The following is a 26,904-nucleotide window of genomic DNA, read 5'->3' on the forward strand; positions in this document are numbered from 1 at the left end:
CAGGTCTCAGCCAGGCACCTCTGGGGGAGTTCCTGCTTTATCCAAACATCAGCTGTGCTTTGGCCAAGAAAAGTTACTGGTCTCACCACAGAGGTCACTGGGTGAGATCTTACAGCTGGTGGAGCCCAGAGTGGGATCCCACAGTACCCTCAAGTTTGTGCATCCTGTAACTCTGTGGAGAAGGTGATGATGGGGCAGCTGTTTTTGGCAAAAAGTGCCACCTGACTGATGCCATACTCAGAAAAAGAGCCTGTGTGTATTATCTTTGACATTTAAATTTAATTGGGGAAATGACAGAGTAAAGCTAGAAGAAAATAAATTTCATAGAATCGTAGGATCCTAGAATGGTTTGAGTTGGAAGGGACCTTGAAGACCGCCCAGTCCCACCCCTGCCACGCGCAGGGCCCCCTTCCCCCAGCCCCGGTGGCTCCCAGCCCCGTCCAGCCTGGCCTTGGGCACTGCCAGGGCTGGGGCACCCACAGCTGCTCTGGGCAGCCCGTGCCGGCGCCTCGCCGCCCTCACAGGGAAGGATTTCTCCCTCAGCTCTGATCTCCATCTGCCCTCTCTCAGCGCAAAGCCGTTCCCCCTTGTCCTGGCGCTGCAGGCCCTTGGGAAAAGCCCCTCCCCAGCTTCCTCGCCAGCCCCTTTGGGTGCTGGAAGGTGCTCCAGGGTCTCCAGGAGCCTTCCCTTCTCCGGGCTGAACAGCCCCAGCGCTCCCAGCCCGGCTGCGCAGCAGAGGGGCTAAAGCCCTCTGGCCATCTCCGTGGCCTCCTCTGGCCCCGCTCCAACAGGTCCGTGCCCTCCTTATGCTGGGGGCCCCGGAGCTGGAGGCGGCGCTGCAGGGGGGTCTCAGCAGAGCGGGGCAGAGGGGCAGAGCCCCCTCCCTCGCCCCGCTGGCCACGCTGCTGGGGATGCAGCCCAGGGCACGGGGGGCTTTCTTGGCTGCGAGCGCATGTGGCCGGGTCACATCTGATTTTTCATCCGCCAGCACCCCCAGTCCCTCTCCTCAGGGCTGCTCCCAACCCATTCTCTGCCCAGCCAGTGTTTGTGCTTGGCATTGCCCCCACACCATGTTTTGGGCAGGAGACATTCTGCTGACCTCAGTGATCCGGCTGCCACAGAACCACCCCCATCTCCACTGTGATGAGCATAGGGAAACATTGCCTGAACCAGCCCATCACATGAGACATCCCAAAATTAGACTTCTGACGCCAGTCCTTTCAAGATGGATTTTCAAATCTGTCCTTTTTTCTTGGTCATCCAAGAAATTCTGCTTGGGGTTTGCATTTAAATTCATATTTTTCAGTCTAATCTTTCCTTTCCAGTGATTTTACTCAACCTTCCTCTGTTCAAGGAAATTAAGCCTTTCAAAGCACTACATAAGCGTGTTAGCGGTTGAGATTATCACCTATTTGTCCAGACTAATTGCAATCTCATTTTGATCACTAATTGTAGGATGACCACTCAAGGATTATAGAGTATCTGTCCGGTTCAGAGCATCAGATCACAGGGTTCACTCAGGATCCTGACCTCAAAAGCCCAACACAAATCAAGGGGCAGCGTGAGACCTGCAGCTGTAATACAGACTGGTGCTCTGAGCCCGATCAGAAGGCAAGCAGTCTCAGGCTGAGCAGCTCACCGTAGGCTTGAGGAGGTGCCTACTTCTTAATTAGAGCCACTGGTGTCTGTGGGTTGCAGGATGAATGTGGCCACTTAGGTTTATCTTTTCAGGTTTCATTTTTCATCCAGCTGCAGATGGTGTTCACTTTCAGTGTTCTGCTGGTGCATGAAGATGTGGAGAAACGCAGAAAGCAATGGATTTTTTTCCTCTTTTTCCTTTTCCAAGAAAGAAAGGGAAAAGATTGAAACATATACCGCTCTGTGTATGTATGTAGGTCTGTACATATGTTTATTTAAAAACAGACTAATCCTGCTGCCTGGTCTCCACAGGACTTGCAGAAATACAGGAATCTCCCCGTGGACCTCTCTGGAAGTTCCCTGTGGTGCAATAGCTCATGCTTTCCAGGTGCTAACTTAATGAAGACGTGGCCATTTGCCCGGGAGCCTCCGTGGTGCAGGACCACACACACTTCAGAAACACCCGGGACCGGCAACTTTCTACTGGGCCTTCGCTCCGAGGAGCCGGGAGAAAAGGCCCCCAGGCAGCTATTTTGGATGGACAAACCATCAAAGCCATTTTCTCATTCAGAGATGGATGAAAGGAATGTTCTTAACGCTAACTGGGAGATACCCGCAAGGCGACCTTGCTAGATTGCTCCGTCTCTCCACCTGTAGGCAAGCAGTGGACCCCTCAGCACCCCACACCAAAGGGGCTTCCTGAAGAAACAGACCCAACTGCTCTGGTGCAGCGGGTGTGAAGCCATTGAGTACAGTCGATGCACTCAAGGAAATGTCTCAGACTGAAGTCTCTGTTGGGGAGGACATGTGAAATGGACTCGTTGCCCCAGGGCAGGCTCACGGGGGCAGATGCCCCCATGCAGCACTGCCAGAGGGATCTGGGCAGGGGACCCTTGGACCACTTGGTGTCATCTGCAGCCAGCTGTTTCAGATAGCTGCTGTGAACAAGAACAGAAAGACTCAAATGAAAAAAAACCAGTACTCAAGCAAGGCTCCAGGCATGGCCTGGGCACCGCAGAGCAGGGCGTGCAGCCCTTGTGCCCGCAGAGGCTGCAGCACAGCGCTGACGCAGATGTGGTGGCATGTGACACGCAGGGAAGAGCTGGTCCGGCTTTCGCAGAGCGAGCTCGTGATTCACAAATGCACAAAGAGGGCTTTGGAAGCGTCAGTGAGTGTACAGGTGAGGTTGATCCTGGCGCTGTAACAGATGGGGATTTTCTAAAAGCTTTCAACAGAACCCTCATTAAGGGTTTTTCCTAATAAAACACTTCTCGTTGTGTAGGCTGCTGGGACCACACTCTCGAGGAATCCTGGCAGGCCCAGAGAGGGCGATGAAGAGGGCTTTGCCCACCCACCGACCCCAGCACCCAGCTGCCTGCATCCATGAGGGTGCCAGAGCATGGTTTAGGAACCCTGCAGAAATCTCTCCTCCTCCTCCAACCCTTCCCGCCTCTGGGAAGGGCAGTGGGTGGCAGCCCCCCCACCCCCCCCACCCCCGGCTCCGTGGCCCCGGCACAGCCCAGGCCCTGGCTCTGCAGCCACCCCCTGAGCCCCCCAGGTACCGGGGCATCACGGCTCCACAGGACTCTGGTCCTGAAGGGATGGGGGAAGAAATCTGTTGGGACCTTGATCCTCTCAGCTGGCTCTCCATCTCCCTAATCACAGTTTCTCATTTAATCTGCTGGGGTTTATGATCCCGCGTTCTTTGTTGCTCAGCCTGTCGGAAGATGCCATCTTGCTGTGACCTCGGTGGCTTGGCCAGGCCGTGACCTCGCTGGTGGCTGCGCTGTGGGACGCACGCAGGGTGCTGCGGGTGCGGGGCCTGCCGGAGCCCCCTGTTCGCACTGGCACCCCTCGCAGGCTGCTCCTGGCAGGGGCACAGCCCGGCTGGGCTTTATCGGCCCCAGCCTCCGAGCATCCTCCTGCAACGGTCCCCGGCTGGCACCGGCACCGCGCGGCCGACGCCGCCGAAGCAGTCCGCAGCGGGCGGCTGGGTAGGGTCCCGGGGCGGCAGGGCGGGGGTCCCCTGGGGCGCTCCGGGTCCCGGCCGCCTTTCAGGGCTTCGTCGACGGCCTCGGCACGACGGGCGCGACGGTGAAGCCACCGCCGCAGTGCAGCCGGGCGGCCGGCGGGGGGGCCGGGAGGGCGGAGGGCACCGGGGTCCACGCGGGCTGCGCGGGACGGCGCTGCCCTTAGGGCGCCGCTGCCGAGCCGGGGCCCGGTGAGCCGCACCCCGCCCCCCCCCGGGTCCTCGCTGCCTTCAGGCGTGAGCTGGCCGCAGCGGCGAGTGCACGGTGGGGCGGAGCCCGGGGCGGGGGGACGCAGGGCCGGGGGCTGGCCCGTCCCCCCCCCCCCCCCGCCCCAGCTCCGCCGCCCCGCCCCGGGGCCGGTCCCGCTCCCCCCGGTGTGACGCGCACGCGGGCGGGGCGGGGGCGGTGCGTGACGCGGGGCCGCTGCCGGCGGCGAGCGGAGCGCGGCGGGGCGGGGGTGGCAGAGCCCGCAGAGCGGCGGAGCCCGCAGAGCGCGGCCATGCAGCGGCTGCCGGCGGCCCCGCGCCGCTGACCGCCGGCTCCGCCGCCGCCGCCGCCATGAACTTCCAGGGCGGGCCCGGGCAGAGCCCGCAGCAGCAGAGCCTGGCGGCGCCGGGCGGGCCGGTGCCGGTGCCGGTGCCCGGCCCCTCAGGCCCGCAGCCCGGCGGGCCGCCACCGCCGCAGTTTGGGCTCTCCAACTCGGCGGCGATCCGGGCCGAGATCGGGCGCTTCGAGTCGGTGCACCCCAACATCTACGCCATCTACGACCTCATCGAGCGGGTGGAGGACCTGGCGCTGCAGAGCCAGATCCGCGAGCACGTCATCTCCATCGAGGGTGAGGCGGGGGGCCGGGGCCGGGCTGGGCCGAGCGGGGCCGCGCCGCGCCGTACCGGGCCGCCGCCGCTGCCCTTTGTCCCCGCCGGCCGCTGCACCTGCTCCCGGTGCCCGCCGGGGGCGGCGGCCTCTCCCGCTGCCTGCCCGTGGGGCTCGGCTGGAGCCTGCCTGCCCCGCCGCTCCGCCCCGCGCACGCTGGCCGGGCCGGCATCGGCCGCGCCGCCCGGCGGGCCCCGTGGCGGCGGGAAGCGGCCGGGCCGCGGGGGTGGCCGGAGGCGTGGCGGGGCCGGGCTGAGGCCTGCGCTGAGGCGGGCCGGGGCCTGCGGGGCGCGGCGCCCCCCGCTGCCCGGAGCCGAGAGCCGTGGCCGGGTTGTGAGCCGGGGGGGCTGGGCCCTGGCCCGGGGGCTGCCGACACCGGCCGGGGGGGAGGGGAGGGAAGTGGTGGGGGGGCCGCGCTGCGCTGCCGGCCCTGCCCCGGGGGCCCCGGCCCGGCGCCGCGACCTGCAGCGCCGGTGGTCGCGGCTCGGGAGCCCGCGCAGGGCGGGAGATCCTGGGCTTCGGCCGGCCCCGGGGAGAGGGGGGCGGCCGGCCCGGGCTCGGTGGGCGGCGGTGTCGGGACGTGCGCTCTGCCGAAGCTAGCTCGAATTAAAAATGCAGAAAACTGCGGGCTCGGCCCACGAGGCTGGCAGCTGGCGGCCGAGCGAGTGCCGGGCTGGGCGAGGGGCAGCCTTCGCGTTGGGTGCTGCTCACCACAGCCCACCCCAGAGCCCGTTGGGGTGGCTCGGCAGCCCTGAACGCTGAGGGGTTCGCAGCCTGGCATCGCCCTTCAGCGAGGGGAGCCTCGGCTGGGGGTGTCCATCAGTCTGCGCAAGCAGCGCCAGCCGGCTGTGGTGGCTCGTGGGGCTTGCCATCTCCCTGCTGCAGTTGTTGTCTTTGCTGGGTTTTTGGCAGTGTGCTCGGGTCTGCTCCCGCTAACTCGTGCCAGAAACGTCACCGCGGGTGGCACGTGGGACCGGTGTCACAGCGAGCGGTGGCCCCGCCGTCGTGGGTGCGGGCAAGGAGCAGCACTGGTCTCTGCAGCAGGTGACACTGCACAGGGGTGGCAGCTGGGGCCAGGTGCCTTCCCTGGAGCTGTTCTCCAGATGTCTGCACCACACTCTGCTCTTTGGGGTGGTTTCTTGGCAAAGAAGAAAAGTAAGAGGGACTGCAATGAAAGGGCAAAAGGCTGCATGGTTGGGGGAATGTAAATTCCAGAATTTGTTTCAGCTGTCCTGCAGTGCGAGGACAAAGGACACTTGGTGGGATCGGAACGGGGACACATGTAAAACCAGTAAAAGGATTGGGCTTTTCTCCACATCTGTGACTGCTCTGTGAGGTCTCATGCCACAGAAGGCTGTTGAATTAATGGAATTTAATGAGGCGAAGAGGGAAGGGATTTGTACTGGAGATCAGCTGGAGTGCACAGGGCTGGCCCAGGCCATGGCAATGCCTTCCACCCTGCGCCTCCTGGCTCCCGCTGGTCTCCAGCTGAGGAAGTCAGGATGTTCCTGGTGAGGGAAGCCCGTCTTGTGTCCATCTCTGTGGGGTTCCTGCAGCTCTTCCTTGTTTGTGCCCCTGATGCTGGCTGCAGTGGAAGACCTGAGGGACTGGTGACTGATAACGTGGTCTGATCCTGCTTGTGATTCCCGTGTTGTGGGACAGAGAAGCTACCAACTGTAATACTGTTGTACAACCCTGCTCACGGGACCAGGGAGTGCGAGTGGCCAACCCTCCTGGGCTCCCCCATCCCTGCCTCTCGCACCTCATCTCCCTCCCTGTGGGGTTGTAGAGCTGCTCCCCTGGGTTTTGGGTGCCTGTGTGCCTCCGCAGCCGTGTGTCCTCACTCACTGCTGCCTGCTTGCGCCCTGTCTCGTGCCATGTGAACATGCGTAAGCTGATGGTGAGCATGTTGGCGTTTTAGGTGCGTCTCTTAGCAACTTCACTGGTGGCGCATGTTTTCTTCTGCTGATCAAGGAAAGGTGTGAAAACAAAATTCTTTCATATGCAGCTGCAAATGGTCAGGGCCTCCTGAAGCTGGATGGGGGCTGCCTCATTTTACCCGAAGATGAGGTGTGAAGATGAGGCGTGAAGATGAGGCGTGAAGAGTGACCGGTACACTAGCAGGTGGCCACAATGTGGCTTGCTCGGAGTCACGCAGGGGTGTGTGATGTGGCTGGAGGCTGCGTGTCGTCGGGGGGCTTTGACTGCTCCAGCCACAGGCCCGTCCTGTCTCTTCTGGTCCTTCCCCGCTTCCTCCCTCCTTTCTTCCCAGCTGTGGATTTGGCAGAGCAGGAATCCCACAGATTTCCTTACCTTGGCTACATTCCCTGCTTACCTGCTAGGCACTGGGTTAAACTGTGGTCCTGGTGAAAAGCACACTGTGATTATGCACTTACATGTAATATATTACCAAGCCTATGTGAGAGGCTGAATTAACGGTGGGGGTAATTAACCGCTGCAAGAGTTTTACTAGAGATGTTATCATTGCTTGAAGTGCCTGAGTCTGGAAGAGAATATCCTTCTAAACTGCGTGTTTTGGGCTTGATACAGAAATGACTGGAAGAGGGTTTTTGTTTGTTGGTTTGTTTATGTTCTTGATCCGAAGATCAGATTCTGTGACCGTAACGACTGCTTCTGGTGCTAAAATCTGTTATGTGAGTTGCCAGTGAAATCCCAAATTCAGCTTCCTAACACAGAGTGCTGGCTCTTGCCAGACTTGCTCGTGTCCTCTTAACAGATTCTTTTTCTGCAGGCAATTCCTGCATTTTTAAAAGCAAAGGAGACCGGGGCCATTTCCTCTCTCCAGCAGTAGTGGTGTGCCAGAGCTGGGGTTGCTGTTGCTTTGGTGCGGGTTTTCACCTCCAGAGCAGTGTTGGCGGGTTGGAGGGGAGGCGTTAGCAGGAGGTGTGTTGTACAGAAATCCTTTGGGTTTGTGGCTTGCGCTGCAGGCGGCGTTGCCAAGGAGGGAGATAAAGCGGGTGCTGGGTAGGCTGCTACAGCCAGGAGCGCTGGTAGCCCTGCTGGGCCAGTGGGAAGGAGCCTTTTCCCGAGGAGGAACAAGAAGAGTTTGGGGTTGATGACGGGGTGAAAACCAGCTGTGGAGGGAGCCAGCAGCTGCTGGGTGGTCACCCTCTCCTGGGCTCGAACGGAGGTGGTGTTCAGAGCATTGCTGCGGGAGGAAGGGCGAATCTGCTGTGTTTTGGTCTTCTCCTTGTAGCTGAAGCTTTGCTGAGGGGCTGTGGCGGGAAAGAAGGCTGTTGGGTACCCAGAGCTGGGGAAGGCAGTGGGTTTGGCTGGTCACCAGCATCAGCTGAATCACAGGCAGGGACCCGGTGGTTTTCAGTAGTTTCTAACCACCAAATTTGGACAGATTTTCAGGGGGCTAGCAAAAAGCGTTTCCCTCATCCTAGGCTTGTATCTTTGCCAAATTTCAGAGACTGCTGCAAGCTGCTGAGCTCTATAAAAGATTTTATATGTGCATAAAGCAAAATGATATGCAACTTCAGTTCTGAGGTTGCTACAACCCCTACTTGTAATAAAGTTGAAGTGACCTTCAACTATGTTACTCTGGAACAGACTATAGACAGAAATATATTAATAGAATTTGTAATTAGAACAGTAATAACACAGCACTTCTTTCATAGAAGTGAGTTTTCAGAAGTGACCAAAACACAGGTTCTAGGCAGGGAGAGCAATGTCAGTGGTGCAGAGAATTACCTGAGGGACACGCAGGATGGGGACTGCAAGTTGCACAGGGCACCGGGAGCCAACATGGATCCACTGACATGCACGGAGATCTGGAAGGAGGATGACTCTGCGGGGCTGAGAAGATGGTTACTGAGAGGTCTTCTGCCTGCATAAAGTAACGAAGGGCAGGAGGGAGGAGATGGAAGATAGGTGAGGAGAAGTAGGTGAGATCCCTCAGCAGAGGTTTTGTCAAATGATCAAAATTTTTTTCCTGATGTTAGCTGTTGTGCACATGTCTTGCAGCCCACCTAAAAGCGTCAGGTCTCTGGAAAAGCATGGACAAACTTGTCAGCCATGGTAAGAGGACTTGGTGGCCAGGTAGCAGGAGCAAGAATCTCTCTCTGTTTGAATGAGGGTAGTCAAAGTTTTACCCGAACCGTGTGTTTTTCCCTTTGTCATCCTCTCATACCCCTGCAACACACTTCTAAACTTGTTTTGGTTCCTTTCTGCGTTTTAAGAAGCAGGATTAGTTTGGAAAAGCTTTCCTCTATGTTTTTCAGCTGTTGCTTCTCTGGCAGAGGCACAGGATGAAAAAAGCCCTGCAGAATGATCTGCTGATAGCAGACTGGCAGCTGAATGTGGCTCTGCATCTGGCTTTTGCTGGGCAGGAGTTACCTGTGAATGTTGGCTTTGCATTGCTCCATGTCCCAGCTGTTTTGCTGGGTTTTAGACCAGAACAGACTCTTGGGTCACTTGGTATAAACACTTTTGTCCCAGGATTTTAGCCTTTTCCCAGTCACCTAAATATAAGGCATCTGGTTAAGGCATATCTTTGAGATAGTTACGATCTAGGGCCTTGCTGCCTTAGGAGTTTTTCGCCATTATTAACCGTCTCGCTGTTAATAGCATAATTTTTTCAGTAGGCTTCTTCAACATCCTGGATATGTTTTTTCTTGCATTTCTCTTTCAGAGTAAGTAATCCTTTGACGCTGGGTATTTTTGTGTTTAAAGCTGCTCGTAGCAGTTAATGAAGTCACTTCTCTGTCTTTCTGATGACTTAAACTGGCTGAACCTTGCCATTGTGTTCAGTTTCAGCTGAAGTTTTATGGCTCAATTCTGTATCCTTTTCCAATGTGTCTTGAAACTGGTTCCTGATGCTGTGATTCACAAAGGAACATCTGAGGTAGAAGTTGTCACTGAGGCAGTATCTTCTTGAGGAAGATAAGAATGAAGCCCTCTGGAATCCTCCCAGTGTCCTGCCTGGGTTCTGGGGAGCCCCGTGCTGCCAGGCCGCACACAGGGTTTGCTGGCATGTCCTTGCTTAGCTGAATCAGCCTCAAGTAAATTACACTCTTTGGGAAGGAGGGTGTTCTGCTTAGCTAGCTTTTTCCTGCTAATTCCATGACCTCTGCAGAATTGCCCCGTTTATGTGTGCCTCTGAGTTCCCGAAGTCTTGGAAACCACAGGGGATGGTGGCGGGGTGCGGCAGAAGGAGCTGCGCTGTCTCCTCCAAGAGCAGCACACTTCAGAGCCGTCAGCACATCTGTGCTCCCAGGGGCTGGAACTACGCGTCCTGGGTGGCTGCGTGTCTTCTGCCGCGCTGCCCCTTCTGCATGCTGCGTCATAGCAGGACTCCTCTGTCCCCATAGCCTTGAGCTTTCCTGGAAATCAAGTGCAAAGGTGGTGAAAAGAACACAAAAATGAGAGATTGGGCCAACATTCTGGTCACACAGTCTGTTTTGTTTGGATGAGGGGTGCTGGAGTCTCAGGGCAAAGACTCCCAGGAGAGATTCCTGAGGGTACTTGGAAGGGCTTCTGGAGCTGCGTTACGTGCTAGCAAAGAAAAGTCTTGGGTCCTCAAACACAGACTGTGTCCTTGCCTGGCAGAGGAGTCGGCAGAGCTGATGCTGCTCAGCATCTCCCAGAGCTGACGCCTGATGTGAGTGGCACAAGCAGAAAGATCTGTGTGGGGAGAGCTTGAGAGTGCGTCCTGGTGTGGGGGGAGACCTTGGCCCTGTGGGAGTGATGGACAGGGCAGGAGCACAGCTGGAGGAGGCCTGGAGTGTGGTTGGAGAAATACATCTGTGAGCCACCTTTGCCAGATGCACGTCTTACCTCGTGGTGCTTATAGCTGAGGAACAAAGTCTTGTGGAACAGCCAGAAAATCAGAAAAAGAAATTGCTTGATGCTGTGATTGACAGGAATTGGGAGAGGTGATGAAGCTGGAGCAGGAAGACCAGAGGATGATCTTGATAGCTGAAGACTGAGCAGGATGAAGTTGCAGGTGCCGTGGTGAGGGAAGAAGAGGTTTCTGGTGTTGTGGGGGCAAGAACGTTGTGGCTAAAGGGGAAAAGATGGGCATGTCAGCTACGCTGCAGGGAGAGAATGGGATTTGGATGTGGCTTCGATGAGGGCATCGGAGACTTCCATGGCCACAATTTCACAATTACCTCAATCTAACACAAGTGTGATTGCTGCTAGAGTGGACAATGCAACTCTTCCCACCCAGCAGCCTGCCCTCCCTTTTGGCAGCTGCCTGCTGCGTGGCGAGCTGGAGCAGGGAGCTGCTCTGCTGGAAGCCCAGCTTTGTGCTGGGGTTCGGCTGAATCAGTTTTCGGTTGGTCGCAGGGCTTGCGGTGCCAACACGTGAATGCGCATGTGGGCACAGGTGAGGAGGGAGGGGTAATGCATGGTCAGGGCTGGCGGGGAAGGCAAGACAGACCTCTGTTTTGTTGATTCTGAGCTTGTGTGAGACAGCTTACAGCAAGGGCCCATTTACTAAATATCCTGCCTGTGGCTGCGGCACAAGTCAAATGCCTGGGGAAGTATGGGAACCAGTGCCTCTTTAAGGGATGCTTTCTCCGAGTGCTTTGCCAGATGTCTGCAGGTCTTCCCGTGCTCGGTGTGGTTTCTCTGTGTTGCTTCATCCTTGGTGGCTCTCTTGCCTGGGCTTGTTTGGTCTTCCTTGACCCAACGTAAACTCATAGCTTTCACGATTTCTCCCAGCAGGGAATTTCACAGTTTGGTTGCAGAGTTTTTTGCTTGTTTAGGGACGGTCCAAGCAGCGACATCCCACTGACTGACAGCTGCCTGAGCCTCCATTGAAATAGGGATGGCTGCAGTGACCCTGTCCCCAGGAGCTGCCTCGGCGTTCGGTGCATGGCAAGACCTTGGTTTGTAGCTGGGACTGTTTTCCTTCTGTGTTTGGGCTGGAGTGGCCAGGGCCTGGCCTGGCGAGGACCCAGTAGGAGAAATTTGAGTGTGGTTAGTTTTTTGGCAGTTGGTCTGCGAATAGCTGATCTTGTCATCCACTTTCAGTAGGTGTCCTAGTGCTCCTGACAGAGCGTGTCTGCTTTCATTGCCGAGACCTTTGAGTCTTGCACAGCACTGGGCTCTCGCCTCCTCTGGAGTGTCACCAAGATGAGGGTTAAAGGCGTTTGCATCCAGGCTGGCTGTTCAAAGCTGGTGATAGGACTTTTGGTTAATTTGGATGGCCAAACTTAGTTTAAATTCTGTCTGATCTGGACCTTAACCTGTGTTTCCAGATGGGCTGGCTGATGTGGAATGGTCCCACCTTCTCTCCTCATCTGAAGTAGATCCCGGGGAGGACTAGGTGTTCCTGGTGCCCTTGGGCAATGGGGTGGCAGTCCCTGAGCTAAAATCCCAGTCATGCTCTTAGCTGGTGGCGAGTGCGAGAGATCTGTGGGCAGTGGCTGTGAGTTCTAAAGCAGCAGCAGTGGGCTGAAGGGCTGATGCAGAAGCTTAACTACTGGAAACTGGGGAATACAAGAACTGCCCCAGCAACGTGCTGATGATCAGAGCTTTAACCTTGACGAACACCTCAGTAATACCATTGTGCTGCTATTGCATCCCTTGCTGGGCAGGAAAAGTCCTTTTCTCTTCATGATCCCCTCTTCCTACTTTGGCATCTGGCTTTTTTAATTATTTATTTTTTAAAAAAAATCCTCCAGGACTTTCTGCGAGTCAGATTGTCCTGTATAGCAGCTGCACGGAGCTAACAAACCACATCAGTTTTATTCCTGCCTATGGTGCCTTGCACGAAAAAGGCAACTGTGGCCTTATTGCCGCCTTCTTACCTCCGCAATGCTCTGGGCACCCCTAGCAGCACTGAAGCTGGGGTGTGCCGGTTCAGGTGGATTTTCTGCAGTGTTGTGGTGAGAGGAAGGAGCCTTCTGAGGCAGGAAAGCTAAAAATCAAGACAATTTTAGCCTGATTTTTAGCCTGCTTCCCTATTGAAAGGAGGTTCAAATGAGTAAGAGCTCTTCTTCTGTGTTTGCTTGCCTCTCCTGCCCCAGCTTTCAGACCTGCTGTTCAGGTTCAACCTAACCTGGCAAATCTGTGCTGCTTCTGAATTCCTACAAATCCCAAGAAAATAGATACCTAGCCAGAGCAGAGTGACCCAGCTAGTGCCACATGAGGGGAAAGGGACGTGTGCATCTGTCTGCAGTGGCTCACTGCCATGGGGCTGCATCTCCGCACTGGAACCTCTGGCTTGCATGAGTCACTCTGGAAGTTCTTGCCTGGGGTTATATGTGAGATCTTGTTCCTTCCATATGATCTGTGGTGATGAAATCCACTCAGTCATCCAGAGCACTGTGCCTCAGTTACAGCTAACTGGCTGCTGTGCCCAAGATCCTGCTCTTGTTGTGCTGATGCTGTAGTTCTGGAGTGTTGGGAGCCACCGGCTCTGGGTCCGTCATCTCGCATCTCAACTTGCTGCTAATGTGGGCTGTCAGCCCTGACGCTTGCTCCCTGTAGCTTGTTTGTTGCCCACTTGCCTCCTGCTGTTGTTTTTGGGACAGCTTTTGGTATATTGCCCAGCACTGACTCCTGTACTTAATGAAAAGGGTTTTGACCTTCAGATTAGCCTCTAGAGAGTGCACTGCCCTTCCCCAGTATCCAGGTGAATGAATGGAGAATAAAGGGAGCAGCGCCGCTGGCCAGGCAGCCGAGGCCGGTGCTCTCCCCGGTGGATTCCGGGTACTGCAGGCTTGAAAGTACTACGGCACTTCTGTTTAGGAGCCTGCTTCTTCTGTTACTGGTGTTTTCCTTAGTCACACCTTGGAGCCTTATCTGATCAGGATCCTCCTGCAGCAGATGCTGTGAAAACACAGGACAAAGAGAGCCCTGCTGCAGAGGTGTTGTAGTTCATTTAAAGAGGAGAGGCAGGTGCCAGTGAGCAATTGGGGAGCGGACAGAGGCAGTGGGACAGCATGGACTGCGTCGTGAATGTGGGCTTAACATGGCAGTCATCTAATCTGTGTTTGTTTTCAATGTTCCTGGTGAGTGCAGAGGCACAGGAGAGCTTTAAGGAGCAATTTGAAAGAGGATAATAAAGGGGATTTCAGGTTGTTTACAGAGAGCTCTTTTCAAACATGAAGTACAAATGGGAGAAAATAGAGAGGTGTTTGCTTGAAATTTAGCAGCTGGGAAGTGGAGATTGCTGTCATGTTTGGGAGGGAGAAGAGTCAGCTCTTCAGCAGCCAAGGAAGGATAGCTGTTAATGTATGAGTAGTTTGGGAGGGTGAAGACAAGCAGCTTGCAGTTGACGTGACAGAAGAGGAGGACCCGGAGAGGGGATTCAAAGGAAGGGCTGGCCTGCTTAAGAACGAGAGGTTAGGAAAATAATTTTAGCAACAGCATTCTGACTGAATGTGGATGAGGCACGATTTCATGTGTTCTAGACAATTTTGTGGGGGAAGGGTGCAATAGTGATTGATGTAGAGTGGAAGCCTGGGGTCTTTGTGTGGCCAGGTGGTAAAGGCTGTATTTCAGGGGCTATAACTTGTGTAGCTCTGTAGGGGTTTAAGGACAACCAGGATATGGAGACAAGAAGAGAGTTAGGTCTGTGAACTCTGTTCCCTTTCTGAATTGTGTCCTTAACTCACAGACAGGATCTAAGTGATGTCTCCAGGCATCGAGCAGCAAGGGCTTGGGGGAAGAGGGGACAAAGCTGGGATTAGTAACAGCTCTCTTTAATCATGTTGAGCTTGGGCTTGTGGGTACACACTTGAAATGCTGGAGGGGAAAATAAGCTGAGACTTCATTTTGGACAGGAGACAGTCCAGGAATAGAAAGGCAAACTATGAATCATCAACACAGAGCTGAGAGATGGTATTAAATTAAAACATAAGGCTAGCTAGAAGAAGCATGAAGGGAGAAAAGAAGGTGCTATGGGCAGAGCCATGTGAGACGCCTGAAAAACATAGTATAGCTGAAGGTGGGGGGTAAGGATGATCTTTTTGAGGCTGGTGAAAGAAGCAGTAGAGAACTAACAGGAGAACCAAGAGAATAAAAGAATTTCTGGGGCCAGTGAGGACAAGGTGTTGGGGCCAGCTAGGTTCCTGAGGGAGTAGCTGACAGGGTTCGGAAGAGTCCAGAATCTGATGTGAGGGAGGAACAACCTTGTGTGATCCCCCAATGAGATGGGAAGGGCAATGGGAGATCATTTACCCGCCTTCCTGCCTGGAGTCAAGATGTCTGTCCTTCCTGAGAAATGTTTGTCTAACCAGCTTTTAAAAGACAGTCAGTGACAGTACCTCTGAAGCCTTCCCAGGAAACTGGAGAGAGATGGATTTGACAGATGTACTGTTAGGTCGGTAAGGAATTGGCTGGCTGGCTGCATCCAAAGACTTACAGTCAATGGCTCAATGTCCAAGTGGAAACCAGTGACAAGTGGTGTCCCTCAGGGGTCCATACTGGGACCAATACTTTTTAATGTCTTTATTAATGACATAAATAGTGGGATTGAGTGCCCCTCAGCATGTTTGCAGACGACATCCAGCCGAGTGGTGCAGCTGACAGGCTGGAGGGAAGGGATGCTGTCCAGAGGGACCCTGACAGGCCGGGGAGTGGGTGCTTGTGAACTTCATGAAGTTCAACAAGGCCAAGTGCAAGGTCATGCCCCTGGGTCAGGGCAATCACCAGTACCAGTACAGACTGGGGGGTGGTGAATGGACTGAGAGCGGCCCAGCAGAGGAGGACCTGGGGGTGCTGGCAGATGAAAAATCAGACGTGACCCGGCCATGTGCGCTCGCAGCCCAGAAAGCCCCCTGTGCCCTGGGCTACATCCCCAGCAGCGTGGCCGGCGGGGCGAGGGAGGGGGCTCTGCCCCTCTGCCCCGCTCTGCTGAGACCCCCCTGCAGCGCCGCCTCCAGCTCCGGGGCCCCCAGCATAAGGAGGGCACGGACCTGTTGGAGCGGGGCCAGAGGAGGCCACGGAGATGGCCAGAGGGCTGGAGCCCCTCTGCTGCGCAGCCGGGCTGGGAGCACTGGGGCTGTTCAGCCCGGAGAAGGGAAGGCTCCTGGAGACCCTGGAGCACCTTCCAGCACCCAAAGGGGCCGGCGAGGAAGCTGGGGAGGGGCTTTTCCCAAGGGCCTGCAGCGCCAGGACAAGGGGGAACGGCTTTGCGCTGAGAGAGGGCAGATGGAGATCAGAGCTGAGGGAGAAATCCTTCCCTGTGAGGGCGGCGAGGCGCCGGCACGGGCTGCCCAGAGCCGCTGTGGGTGCCCCAGCCCTGGCAGTGCCCAAGGCCAGGCTGGACGGGGCTGGGAGCCACCGGGGCTGGGGGAAGGGGGCCCTGCGCGTGGCAGGGGTGGGACTGGGGGGGTCTTCAAGGTCTCTTTCAACCCAAACCGTTCTGGGATTCTATGAAATCTCTTCTAGTGTTTAACTGTCCTTTTCCTTAGAAAGTTTAACTTGAACCTTTTTTGCTCCCAATTTCAGCCACTTACTAAGGACAAAGGGAACAGGTTGCTCCCTTCCTTTTTGCAGCAGGCTGTTTTCATGCTTGAAAACTCTTCTTTAGGCTTAATAACTTCATGTCTTTGTGATATTTTCTGATCCTCTGTTCATCTTCGTGCTCCTCTGGACTCTTTCCCCTCGATCATATCCCCCTTGAAAAGTGGTACCCAAGGCTGGATGGAGCCCTTGGCCAGTGCTGGAAAAAGCACAAAGCAGGACTTCTTCTGCAGACTCGTCTGTGTTCACATGATTCAACATGGTGGTTGTCCTTTCTCAGAAATACAGTATTGCTGAATCCTGTTGGTTTGTGATCCACTTTGACCTCCCCACCCACCACCATCCCTTTATGAAGAGCTGCTAACTACAGCTCTCTGTCCTGTTCTTGGGAAATGATTAATGCTGTGCAAGTGTAGACCCTCATAACTGCTCCTTCATAGACAGCTTCTCTAATTTGAGAAAGCCATTTAGGATTCTAATCCTTGCAGTCACTCTTAGTTTCATGCCACCTGCAGTTTCAATAAGTATAGTTTCTTCCATTGTCTGGTTGGTTAATAAGAATATTGAACAGAGCTGAACCTAGGAGAAACCTTGCCCAATCCAAGTTGATACTCATTTCAATTTCTTGGGTTATCTTTGATAACTTTTCTGAGAATTTTTATCAGATCAGTTTTGTTCTGAGCCTGTAGTAGGTTTATCCTTCCTTAAATTAATTCAGAAAATACCACATGAAGCAGTTAGAAACGTTACTTAAGTTATGATGCCTGACATCTGCTTCTTCGCTGTGCTGAAGGTCTGCTACCCTGCTGCAGAAGGAACTGACGTTGGTTAGACACCATTTGTTCCTAATAAATCTGTATGTACTAATGCTTGCCTTGTGTTTCAGGGGCTTACGGGTCGTTGCTTTTTTTAAACATTTTGAATCAGTGATCTGTGAGTTCTTTGCTTCCCTATTTGTTTTTAAAGGTGGGCGCTACTCTTGCCTTTTTCAGTGTAGTTGCCTTTCATCAGTCAAGAGCTCTCGGGGCTTGAGCTCTTCGAGGTTGATCCAGACAATTAAGCATTCCAGGGTCAAGTTAATCAAAATCTGATATTGCATTTTTTTTTTTAACTGAAAGCTTACGTATATTCTTTGGCGACTACTTTTTGTGCTAGACACTTCTTCGCTGTTTATAGTGAATACTTAAGCAAAAAGGCCTAAGACACTTTGTCCTCAGGGCCATTTCTCAGTTGCGTCTACCGTCCACTGAGAACAGATCAATTTTTTTCATGTTGTTACGTTGATTACTAATGTACATGAGACTTGCTGCTTGTCTTTGATGGCTCTGTGTTGCCAGTTGCCTCTTACTCTTTGCATAGCTGTTTTGAGTTCAGTCTGTAGTACTGATGCTACTCTTTTGTATTTATCCTTGTTAATCTGACCTAATTTCCACTTCCCACATGCATGCCTTCCTGTGCCTGAGACCAATAAGGAGTTCATGTGAGCTACCCAAGTTGGTCTCCTACCAGACTTGTTATTCCTTTGCACCAGCATAATTCCCGTTTGTGCCATTAGCACCATTGCTTTGAGGATCTGCCATCTTTCTGTAGTATCTTTTTAAATTTTTTTCTCTGCCTTGTGGATTTGCCTCCAATAAGATCTTGCATACAGAGTTTAGTAATGTCTGCCTTCGTGGAGTCTCTTGTATTGGAGGAAGGGCAGCAAACTATAAACATCAGAAGAACTTCTGATGGTCTTTTTTCTGCTCTGCCTCCTCCTGACAGCTTTCTTCAGAGGATTAGGTGAAGGATGGCTTTGGTAGACTGTAAGATGTGGATATTAAGTTGGAGAGAGTCTACAAAAAAATTGGAGGACAAAATGACATGTGGCCTGGTGTAAATAAGTTAGAAATGGGTGTGGGAGAATCTGCCCAACCCCTCCTGCTTGGGAGCCCAGGCTTGAAAGTGGGTTGGCAAAGAGAGCATTGCGCAGTGGCTGCGATGAGATGTTCACTGAGCTTGTAGTGGAAGGGTATGAGGAGATTGTGGTGGTGAGAGGCGAGGGGTGAGACTGAAGTAGGTTCCTTTTGTGAGGAGAAAATACCTGGAAGTACGTTGAGCTCAGTCAACCAGGTTTTGTTTTTAAATACGGAGTTTGATACTGGAGTGTCTGTTGAATTGTTTTCGCGTGTATTGCAAACTAATAAAACTTGCATTATTATCCCACTATTTAGCTTAATAAATTGGCTGAAGTGTTTCCTGGACAAACGTGTAGGTCAGACTGAAAAACATTAAGGGGTAGAGAATGGCAGAACTGTCCCTGTTAGAAGGGACGTTGGGAGGTCTCTAGTGCAATGTCCTACTTGATGTGACGTCAGCTTTGCCATCCAAGCAGGTTGTGAAGGGCTTTGTCCAGCTGAAAAGGTCTTGAAAACCTCTAGGGATGGGGGTTCCATACTCTCCCTGGGCAACAGTGCCCAATGCACTGTTTTCTTTGGTCGGTTGTTCCAGCTGCTAATTCCTCTAGCTACTAATAGTTAGCATTTAATTTCTAATTTGCATTCATCTATTTTAAAGTTCCATTTTTGTACTTGTTTCTTTAGTTTGGACTAAATAGAACTTTGTTACCTGAATGTTACTCCCCGAAAAGTTTACTTTTACTTTATAATCAATTATCTCTTGATGTTCTTTTTGGAAAGTTAATCACATAATGCTTGTTAAATATCTCTTTGTGGATTCATTTATTGTGGCCTTCAAATAATTTTTATGGCTCTTCATTACCCAGTGTTCTTAAAATAAAAAAAAATATCAGACTGTAGGCAGGATGCTGTTAATTTGACCCAACCACAGTTATATTTACTGTAAATGCATCTCCTTTCTCTATTGACTGTGATCTGAGGATCATTTAGCTCTTTTGCTTCAGCATTGCGTTACTGGCTAAGGATGAACTACTCATTTGCTCAGACCTGTGACCCTTTCCCAGGGTTTGAGCCTCTGTCTTGTGGGGGTGGCTGGTAACCCTTGGTCAGAACACCTTGCACTGGGCAGTAGGAAAAGGTGCTTCAGCTGAATGGGCTCAGCTTGCAAAGTGATTTGGATCACTCAGTCCTGTCCTAGTCCTAGATTCTCCAAGTCAGATCAACCAGATGTTTTTCAACTGCTATCTTACTTGCATTATTCCATCACATAGAGAAGGCATTGAATGACATCAGGTCTGATACTGATTCGTTTGTGCCATCAGAGGAGTGTTTGGGTCTCTGGAGATCTCCAGGCCAGCCAACTCAAAGCCAGACTCTCAGCAACACTGAGTCAATCATGTTGGCTGTGGCTTTCTCTGGCTAAATCTAGAAAATTCTTTGGAATGGGAATTATTCCATGTCTCTGCAGGTACTCCTCCCTTAGCGGAGAAGTTTTTTCTAATACTCAGTCCTTGTGGTCCAAAGCAATGGCACGTGGCTCTTGTCCCTTGTTGCACTGTCTGCTGTTGCCGAGAAGGGTTCAAGTACATCTTTTGCATAGCTGAAGGCCGCTGTTAGATTGCCGCATTGCCTCCTCTTTGACAGACTGAGGAAGGTCATCTTCTCAGTGTCATTGTGTAGATCAAGCCCCTCACCGCTTGCTAGCCATTTCTTGGACCCTCACCAGTTTTTCAACATCCCTCTTGAATGGGGGAGCCCCAGACTGGTGCAGGCTCATCAGCGTTGAGTAGAGAGGCATGATACACTCCCTCAATCTGCTGACCATGCTGCTTCTGATGTGACCCAGGATGCGGTTTGCTTTTCTCACTGTGAGCACGTGTTCTTGGCTCATACTCAACCTGGTGTGTGCCTTGACCCCAAGCTCTTCTCTGGGAGGCTGCTCTCAGCCAGCAGCTTCCCAGCTGGCACCGTCGCATGGGTGTCCTTAAGCTCAAACACAGACGGCTGTGTGTCTCCATACTGAGCTTCATGAGGTTTCCCACCACCCAGTCAGAGTTAATCATGGTACTTGTGCAGCAGAGCCCTGCTGTTTGGCACATCCACCTGCCCCCTTTGCTGGGGGTGCACCCTGCCATTACACAGGTGCTTGATGAAGATGGCATGGTGTTAGCCCAGTATTGATCTGTGGGCTTCTGCTCATTGCTAGCTGATGGCTGGTTATTGAGCCATTGATCGCTGCCCTCAGCCTGGTGCTGCAGGCAGTTTCTGCTCATCCTTGCTCTGTGTGTCCAGCCCGTGCTTCCTCAGTCCGGCCATTGTGTGAGGCAGTCGGATTGATGGTGGATTGTCTGCCATGACAAATCCATACTGACAGCTCCTGGTCACCCGCTCGTTCCTCATGTGTTTGGAAATGGCCTCCAAAAGGATGCGCTCCATGGTCCTTGCTGGGGAGGAGCTGGCTGGCCTGGCATTTCTGGCGATTGCTGCCTTGCGTGTCTTGGAGATGGGCATGGCAACAGCATTGTCCAACTCTCTGGAGCTTCTCCTCATCACCGGGATGGCTCCAGAGCGTCACTAGAGATCCTTTTACCTGTTAGTGTGAAGTTGCTCTGGCTGTTTTCTGAGACTAGTAATTTAGCCGGTTCTTGCTGCATTTATCATTAGTGACTTTGCAAAGTGTTAATTTGTAACAGAAATATTGTTTTGTTACACATTTGTCTCTGTGTTTACTCTTTTTGAGTATTTCAGTCTGCTCCTTTAATGAAATCGATGTGAGGACTGAAGGACGATGTCTGCTCTTGTATCTGCTGCCGTGATTTGGCTGTGCCTGCCCACAGGAGCTCTGTGAAGGTACCTTATTTTGCAAAGCTGCTTCCTGTTGTACTTAGCATTGTTGAAAAAATTTTTCCTGAAGTCTTTGGCTTCCTATACCAATTTTTGATACTTCCTGCATTCAAGATCTTATTGACATCTGTTTCCTCCTCTTTTTTTCATATTTCTTACCCTTTTTTTGGTTATTTCGGATGTTAATAACCTCTAAGCTAGTTCAGGCCTTTTAGCCAAATTGTCCTCTTTATTTTATTTATAGAGTGTTGGCTTTTTGGCTATCCAGTAAATTATCATGAAAATGTAAAAAAGCTAAACAACAACAAAACTCCCAAACAAATGAAAAACCGAGCAAAGCCCCACAGTGCCAAACCCCATTGTCCCAGCTTTACATTCTCCCACAAGTACTTTTGTTATCCAAGAGGACCAGGAGTGAGGAGGTGCTTGCTTGCTGCAGGAGGTGATGCTGCAGGGCGTGCAGGACCAGGTTCCCGGCCTGGTGCAGGGGGCGTTCCGTGAAGGGTGCTCCATGCTGGGGCTGCCCGGCCCTGCGCCGAAGGCAGCCGTGGCTGCAGTCTCGCTCTCAGCCCCCTTGCCCAGACAGAGGGGCCTGCAGAGCTGAGGAGCAGCTCCCATCTGCCCTGGTCACTGGGCTGGGCTGGAAGAGATGCTGGCTGGGCTCTGGCTTTGGCAGCCCACGTGGAGGTCCACGGGCTATGCCTGAGCTGGAGCTGTTGGCTCTGTTTCCAACAGCCCCCCAGTCCTGGGCAGCACCTGGCAGCCCTCAGAAAGCCCGTTGCATCTGCTGTTGCCAACTGTTCTCTGCGTTATGTGGGAAGAAGCTGCTTGTGTGCCCATGGCCCCGGTTCCGCTGCCAGTGACAGGGTGTAGGAAGGGGTCGTCACCACACCACTTCCTCCTTCGCACGGTTTGTCAGTGAGCAAAGCCCCTGTCGCTGCTTTCCTCTTTGGGTGGTGGGTTGTACTGCTGCTCCTGCCACTGTCTTGGGCTGTCTGCGTGCCTGGGGCTGTCCCACTGCTGGCAGCGACGGGTCTGCCAGGCTCCTCGGCAGCGCTGGCCCCAGCTCGCGTCCCTCCTCTCCTTGAGCTAATTCTGCTGGTCCCAAACCACAGTGGTGGGTGCCGGATTTAAGTGGCACACTAAAATAAATGCCCAGTTAATGAGATTTTGGGTTACTTTATTGCTGAAGTAGGTGGTGTGTGGTTTCCTCCAGCCAAAGACGGTGGCAGTGGTTGGAGGGACTGGGCATGTGAGGTCCCCTCTGTCCCAGTACCTTTGTGCTGCCAGCTACCTGGGCTGGGGAAGGTGGTGTGGGCAGGCCAAGGAGCGGGTGGGTGGCATGTGGGGCACAGGGTGGGTGGCCATGGTAGCATGCCCTGGGAGCCAACGCAGGGTGGCTGTTGCGGTCAGGCTGAGGGCTCGTCCAACCCGTGGCTTCATTCCTGGCGTGGGGGCAGATGATGGGGACCGCAGCAGGGACACTGGAACAGGTGTCGCACATCAGGCATGGCACCCCTGGTCAGCATCCCTGGAGCACCACTGGTGGCCTGGGGGACCTCCTGCCCAGGTCGCTGCTCTGCACTGCACTGGGGCCCTTGGGGAACCGCTGTCAGCGGAATGGTGCGGCAGGGAGGAAACCTGCACCTGGAGCTGCCGTGGCAGCATCTGCTGGCCAGCCAGCATCCATCCGTCCTGCAGCGCTGTGTCCAAGGGTGAGTCAGCCTGTCTCCACGCTGGGTGACTCAGCTGGCAGACTCCCACATGCAGTGCTGCCTGTGCCTGACTCACTGCCGCTGCCAGGCACCCGCCGCCTGCTCCCCTCCACCAGCTGAGGCGGTGTCAGCCCCGGCTGGCCAGATGAGGGGGAGAGAAGGGGTGGGAGAGGAGGATGGGCAGGCTGCAGGCAGCAGAGGAAAGGACAGAGTGAGGAGCCGTACGCAAGGCAGCCTGATGGCTTGGCTGATGAACCCTTGGGGTGGGGAGGATGTGCTGGGGTATGTACCCCAGGGGTAGTTTGATCTTGCAGTGTCCTGACAGCGTCTCTTCTCCATCAGCACCCCAGTCCCATCTGCAGTGGCTTTGTGGAGAAGCAGGCTGGGTCTCCTGCATGACGTGAGAAGCTCAGGTGACTGCAGGGTTCAGGATGCTCAAGGGCTCTGTGTGGGGAGCAGCAGGCATGGACCAGGGGCCAGAGAGGCTCTTCCCTGCCCGTTCTTGTCATTACAGGCAGTCTTGGGTTGGCAGGCCTGTAACTGTGCCCTGGGGAATTCTCTTCAGAGGCTGAAGGAGAGTCTGGCCTAAACCACACCCAGCTTTCATGGTCTATCAGCTGGAGATGTAGTTTTCAGCCATGCTTATGTGTCTTTATGATGGAGCTTTGCTGACACGAGGGTGGAGATGGCTCATGTGAGCCCTCACTGGAGCAGGGCGGCCTTGCCACGTCCCACAGACTCAGCTGCAGAAGATTACTTCCCTCCATCTTCTCCAATTTTGAGCTTTCCGTCTCTGAGCAAGGTTAAGGTTTCTGTGGGTGAGAAGTTGGTTTCCTAGAGGAAAACAGAAACTAGACAATGTTGCTGTCCTGACCTGGCAGGAAGGGCTTAAGGAGTGTGGTTATAATCACGGCAGGAATTTGGCTGATGGTCAGGTTTCCAGTGCCTTCCAGGCATGGGCAAGGCAGCAGATAGTATGTGCTATTGCTCTCAGTTAGCATGTTACCCACTGTCTGCCTGTTTGTGTGGCGACATGTGATCGGAACTGGGCTGAGCAATTTTCGTCCTTGGACTTGGGTGTAATGGCCAAGAAGAGAAAGACTCGTGCAAGACTCCCTGGACCCATTACGAATGGTCATGCCAATCACAGCGATGCCAATGCATCAGAGCACCAAGAGAAGATTTTAGGGCAGTAACCCCTCAAGGCGGACCCCTGGCTGGGCAGAAGACAGAGGTGCAGCTCTTCTCTCTCGTGGGAGATGCCTCTGTGTTACCTGAGTGTTTCCTGGGTGTAGGTAGCTCCCCTGATCTAGCTCAACAGCCTTGATGATGCTGCCAGTATCATAGCTTGAGTTGAGTTTTGCAGACCCAAGGTACTTGTTTCAGAAGGCTTGTGATGCTGCCTAGCTCCTTCTCAGCTTTGTTTTCAGGAAAGGCTCGTGGTGCAGGTGGAGTGACAACTGTAGGGTTGGACAGGGTAACCCTCAGCTGGCGATGGTAATTAGCACCTTGGCTTCACACCACTCTTTGTGTTGACCATGACAGTTGCAGTGCTTTGCTGTGTCAGGTGAAAGAGGAGCCATTAGCATCTCTTTGTGCTGGCTGATACTCATATTAGTGCCTGAAGCCACCCAGTAACTCGCTGAACGACTCTAAAGTACACAAAGCCTTTTCCTTCTGCTGAAACATCAGGGAAGCCCTGGTCAGCAGGACCACTGCATGTCGGGGGTCACGGGGGTCAGTTACCAGTGCACAAGCAGGTGATGGGGTCAGTCCCCACCAGTCAGGAACTTCCATTTCCTCATATACTGATGCAAGGTAAGCCCTCTGGGAGCCTGACTGACTGGTAAGTGAAACAAGAGTAACTGCCGACGGGATGGCCCCGCTCTCAGTGGCACAACCCGAGTGTGGCCAGGCACGGTGCTGGTGCCGGAGAGCGGCTCAGCTGCATTGCTGCTGTGCAGCTGTCGGTGTGGGGAAGCGCCGTCTCCTCTCCTGGCGTTGGAGATGGGAGTGCTGACAGGTTTAACAGTTAAACACCCAACATTGGTAATTTTCTTTAAACTGAAGTCCCTAATTCTGCTGTTTCCATGGAAATAGAACGATCTTGTGATTAAGATGTAAGGCTGGGGCGGCAAGCACTGCAGTCCTTCGGAGCTGCAGGCCCTTGCTTCGTTCCCAGCATTGCTGCTCCGAGGTGTGGTGTGTCTGTCTACCTGGACTGCGAGGGGAGGCGCAGACCTGCCCTTGCGCAGAAATGTGGATACCTGCTTTCAGAAAGGTGGTCCAGAAAACCCTGCCTAGATCTCGAGGATCCTGACAGAAACATCTTCAGGTGCCTCAAATGATGGTGTTGCTCATGCTGTGTCAGCTGAGCAGGCTGTCACTGAAGGAGGTGTGGGATCTAGAAGTTGGAGGAGTCGTCTAACTCTGCATTGGGTGGCTGTGGTGGGGGTGACACCACCTGAGTCAGTTCTCCCAGGCTCCTCCGCAGTCAGTCTCTGCCTGCAGTAGGAGCGCAAAGTAGGTTGGATGACTTGTGCACTAAAAGTGCTTATTTTTCTCCGTTGACTGTAGGAGAGCTGAGGGTGACGAGATCAGATGTAGGTATCTAAAACACAGATGGCTTTGAGTTCAGCTTGAAAAGAGGAGGAGGAAAATATGTGATGGGACCCACTTTTTTTATGGTGGCTTACTGAGCAGGGTGTCAGTGCAGAAGAGGCACTTGGGCCAGTGGGGTTCAGCAGAGCATCTCCCTGCAGAGCTGCCCCATGGAAACCAGCATCTCCTGAGCAGATCCATTCACAGGTGGCTCAGAGAGCTGGTACTTTCAGCCCACCTCTCCCTGGTCCACCAGCTGCGTTGCCTTGCCTAGTGCCCTGGCCTTGGCCTTTCTCCTGTTTTTGTAGTGCTTTGGCTGACATGGAGTGAAATCTCGCAGCCACCGTTGTCTCCTGTGGGTGGAGGTGGATTCAGTCCCATGAAACACAAATCACGGTGATTCTGCTGGTCTGTTTGCTTTGTTGAGAGAGCTTTACTGCGGGGCTTGCAGATTAAGCTGTAGCATCTTGCTGACTTCAGAAGACCGTGTCGTGGTGGAAGGTCAGAAGGGAAGAGGGTCCCATTCCTTCCTGGGACTTGCCTCATTGTCTTTTAGGCACAGAGACCTCACACAAATGTAAGAAGTGTAGCTTCTGTGTAAACTGTCCCACGTAAACTCTCGGTTCCTTAATTAGTTTGTATGTCTACCTTTACTGGCTTTCCTGTAAGCCATGGCAGTTTTAAGCTGGTACAGTATTCTGTGCGTCATACAATGTAAGAAAGTTATTAAACAAATACCTCATTAACTTTCAACTCATCCCAGGCATTATGTAAAATGGTAGATGATTTATAGTCCAATAGAAAGTGCATTTGAGTTTGGCCATGTTTAGATTGTGCAACATCCCAATCGTTGTGTTAGTCTGGGAGAAACGCTCTGCAGTACCCTGCTACGCAGGCTTTTAGCACGAGTTGGAACTTACCTCACGGATGTGGAAGGGAGGGCTAATGTTTTTATGGCTTTGACAAGGCCATCACCAGGTACTGTATGTAGTTTGATGTATATAATTTTTTTATTGTTTAAAAAAATGTGAATAGTTACAAAAAGAGTCAAAAAAACATTTAAGATTTGTGGAAAAGGTATTTCAAAGCAATCATGTCAGTTTAGAAGCTGGAAGCAGAATGTGACCCGCTGGGCAGAGCCCAAAGCTATGCAGATGCAACTTTGAAGTACTCGTCTACATCAGAGAGCATCTAACCATTGGAATAACTTTGCTAGAGATGCAGTAAATACCTGCAGGGCCTCAAATCAAAGCCCGGTGTTTCTTTGCAGATAAAAGTCCACGGTAGTTCAAGTATAAGAGGTGATTTTGGTGCTGAATTTGAGTGGGGTTTTTCTAACCTGTGCTGTGCAGCAAGTGCCACTAAATGGCACAGGGATGATTGCTGCTGTTCTCATAATCTGTTATCAGTGACAAAATATACAGGATTCAATAGGAGCCCTCGATCTCAGCTGAAGAGCCTGACTGCATGTGTAATACAACTGGTCACATTCAAATAAACTTAAGCAATGGCAATAAAATTATGAGCCGAGCACTCAAAACCTGAGAAGTGCTAAAGTCAAAAGTGCCTTTGTATTTCTTTGTATTTTGAAATTCTTTTCTTAGGCTGTCAGTGAGGGAGCTATCTAGCAGATCAAGATAGGAACTGTTCTGCTGCAGCCCGTATCTTGGTGTAGCCCAACCAAAAGTTTAGGCTCTTGTGCATCTTCAGCTTGAGTTGTTGATGTGTGGAAGCCAAAGGCAGGGCTGCCTCCCTGCTGTGTTGGTTCCTTCTCTGTTAGTTTGAATCGAGCGCAAGGGGTCTGGTCTCTTGCATCCAGCAGCATGACCTGAGATGTGTGAACAGCAGCTCTTGAAG

General features: G+C 53.1%; 1 protein-coding gene across 2 annotated transcripts in view; it reads left to right on the forward strand.

The window, feature by feature from the left end:
- Window positions 1-4,069: 4,069 nt before the first annotated feature.
- The window catches only part of AGAP3 (ArfGAP with GTPase domain, ankyrin repeat and PH domain 3), a 148,521-nt gene continuing 125,686 nt past the window's right edge, over window positions 4,070-26,904 (forward strand). For both annotated transcript variants that reach the window (XM_056335789.1, XM_056335790.1), the window contains exon 1: window positions 4,070-4,503. In XM_056335789.1, the coding sequence (XP_056191764.1) occupies window positions 4,227-4,503 (277 nt within the window). In that variant the 5' untranslated portion in view covers window positions 4,070-4,226. The remainder of the gene's footprint in view (window positions 4,504-26,904) is intronic.

The sequence above is a fragment of the Falco biarmicus genome, chromosome 4 (assembly GCF_023638135.1).
Source record: "Falco biarmicus isolate bFalBia1 chromosome 4, bFalBia1.pri, whole genome shotgun sequence".
Classification (NCBI taxonomy): domain Eukaryota; kingdom Metazoa; phylum Chordata; class Aves; order Falconiformes; family Falconidae; genus Falco; species Falco biarmicus.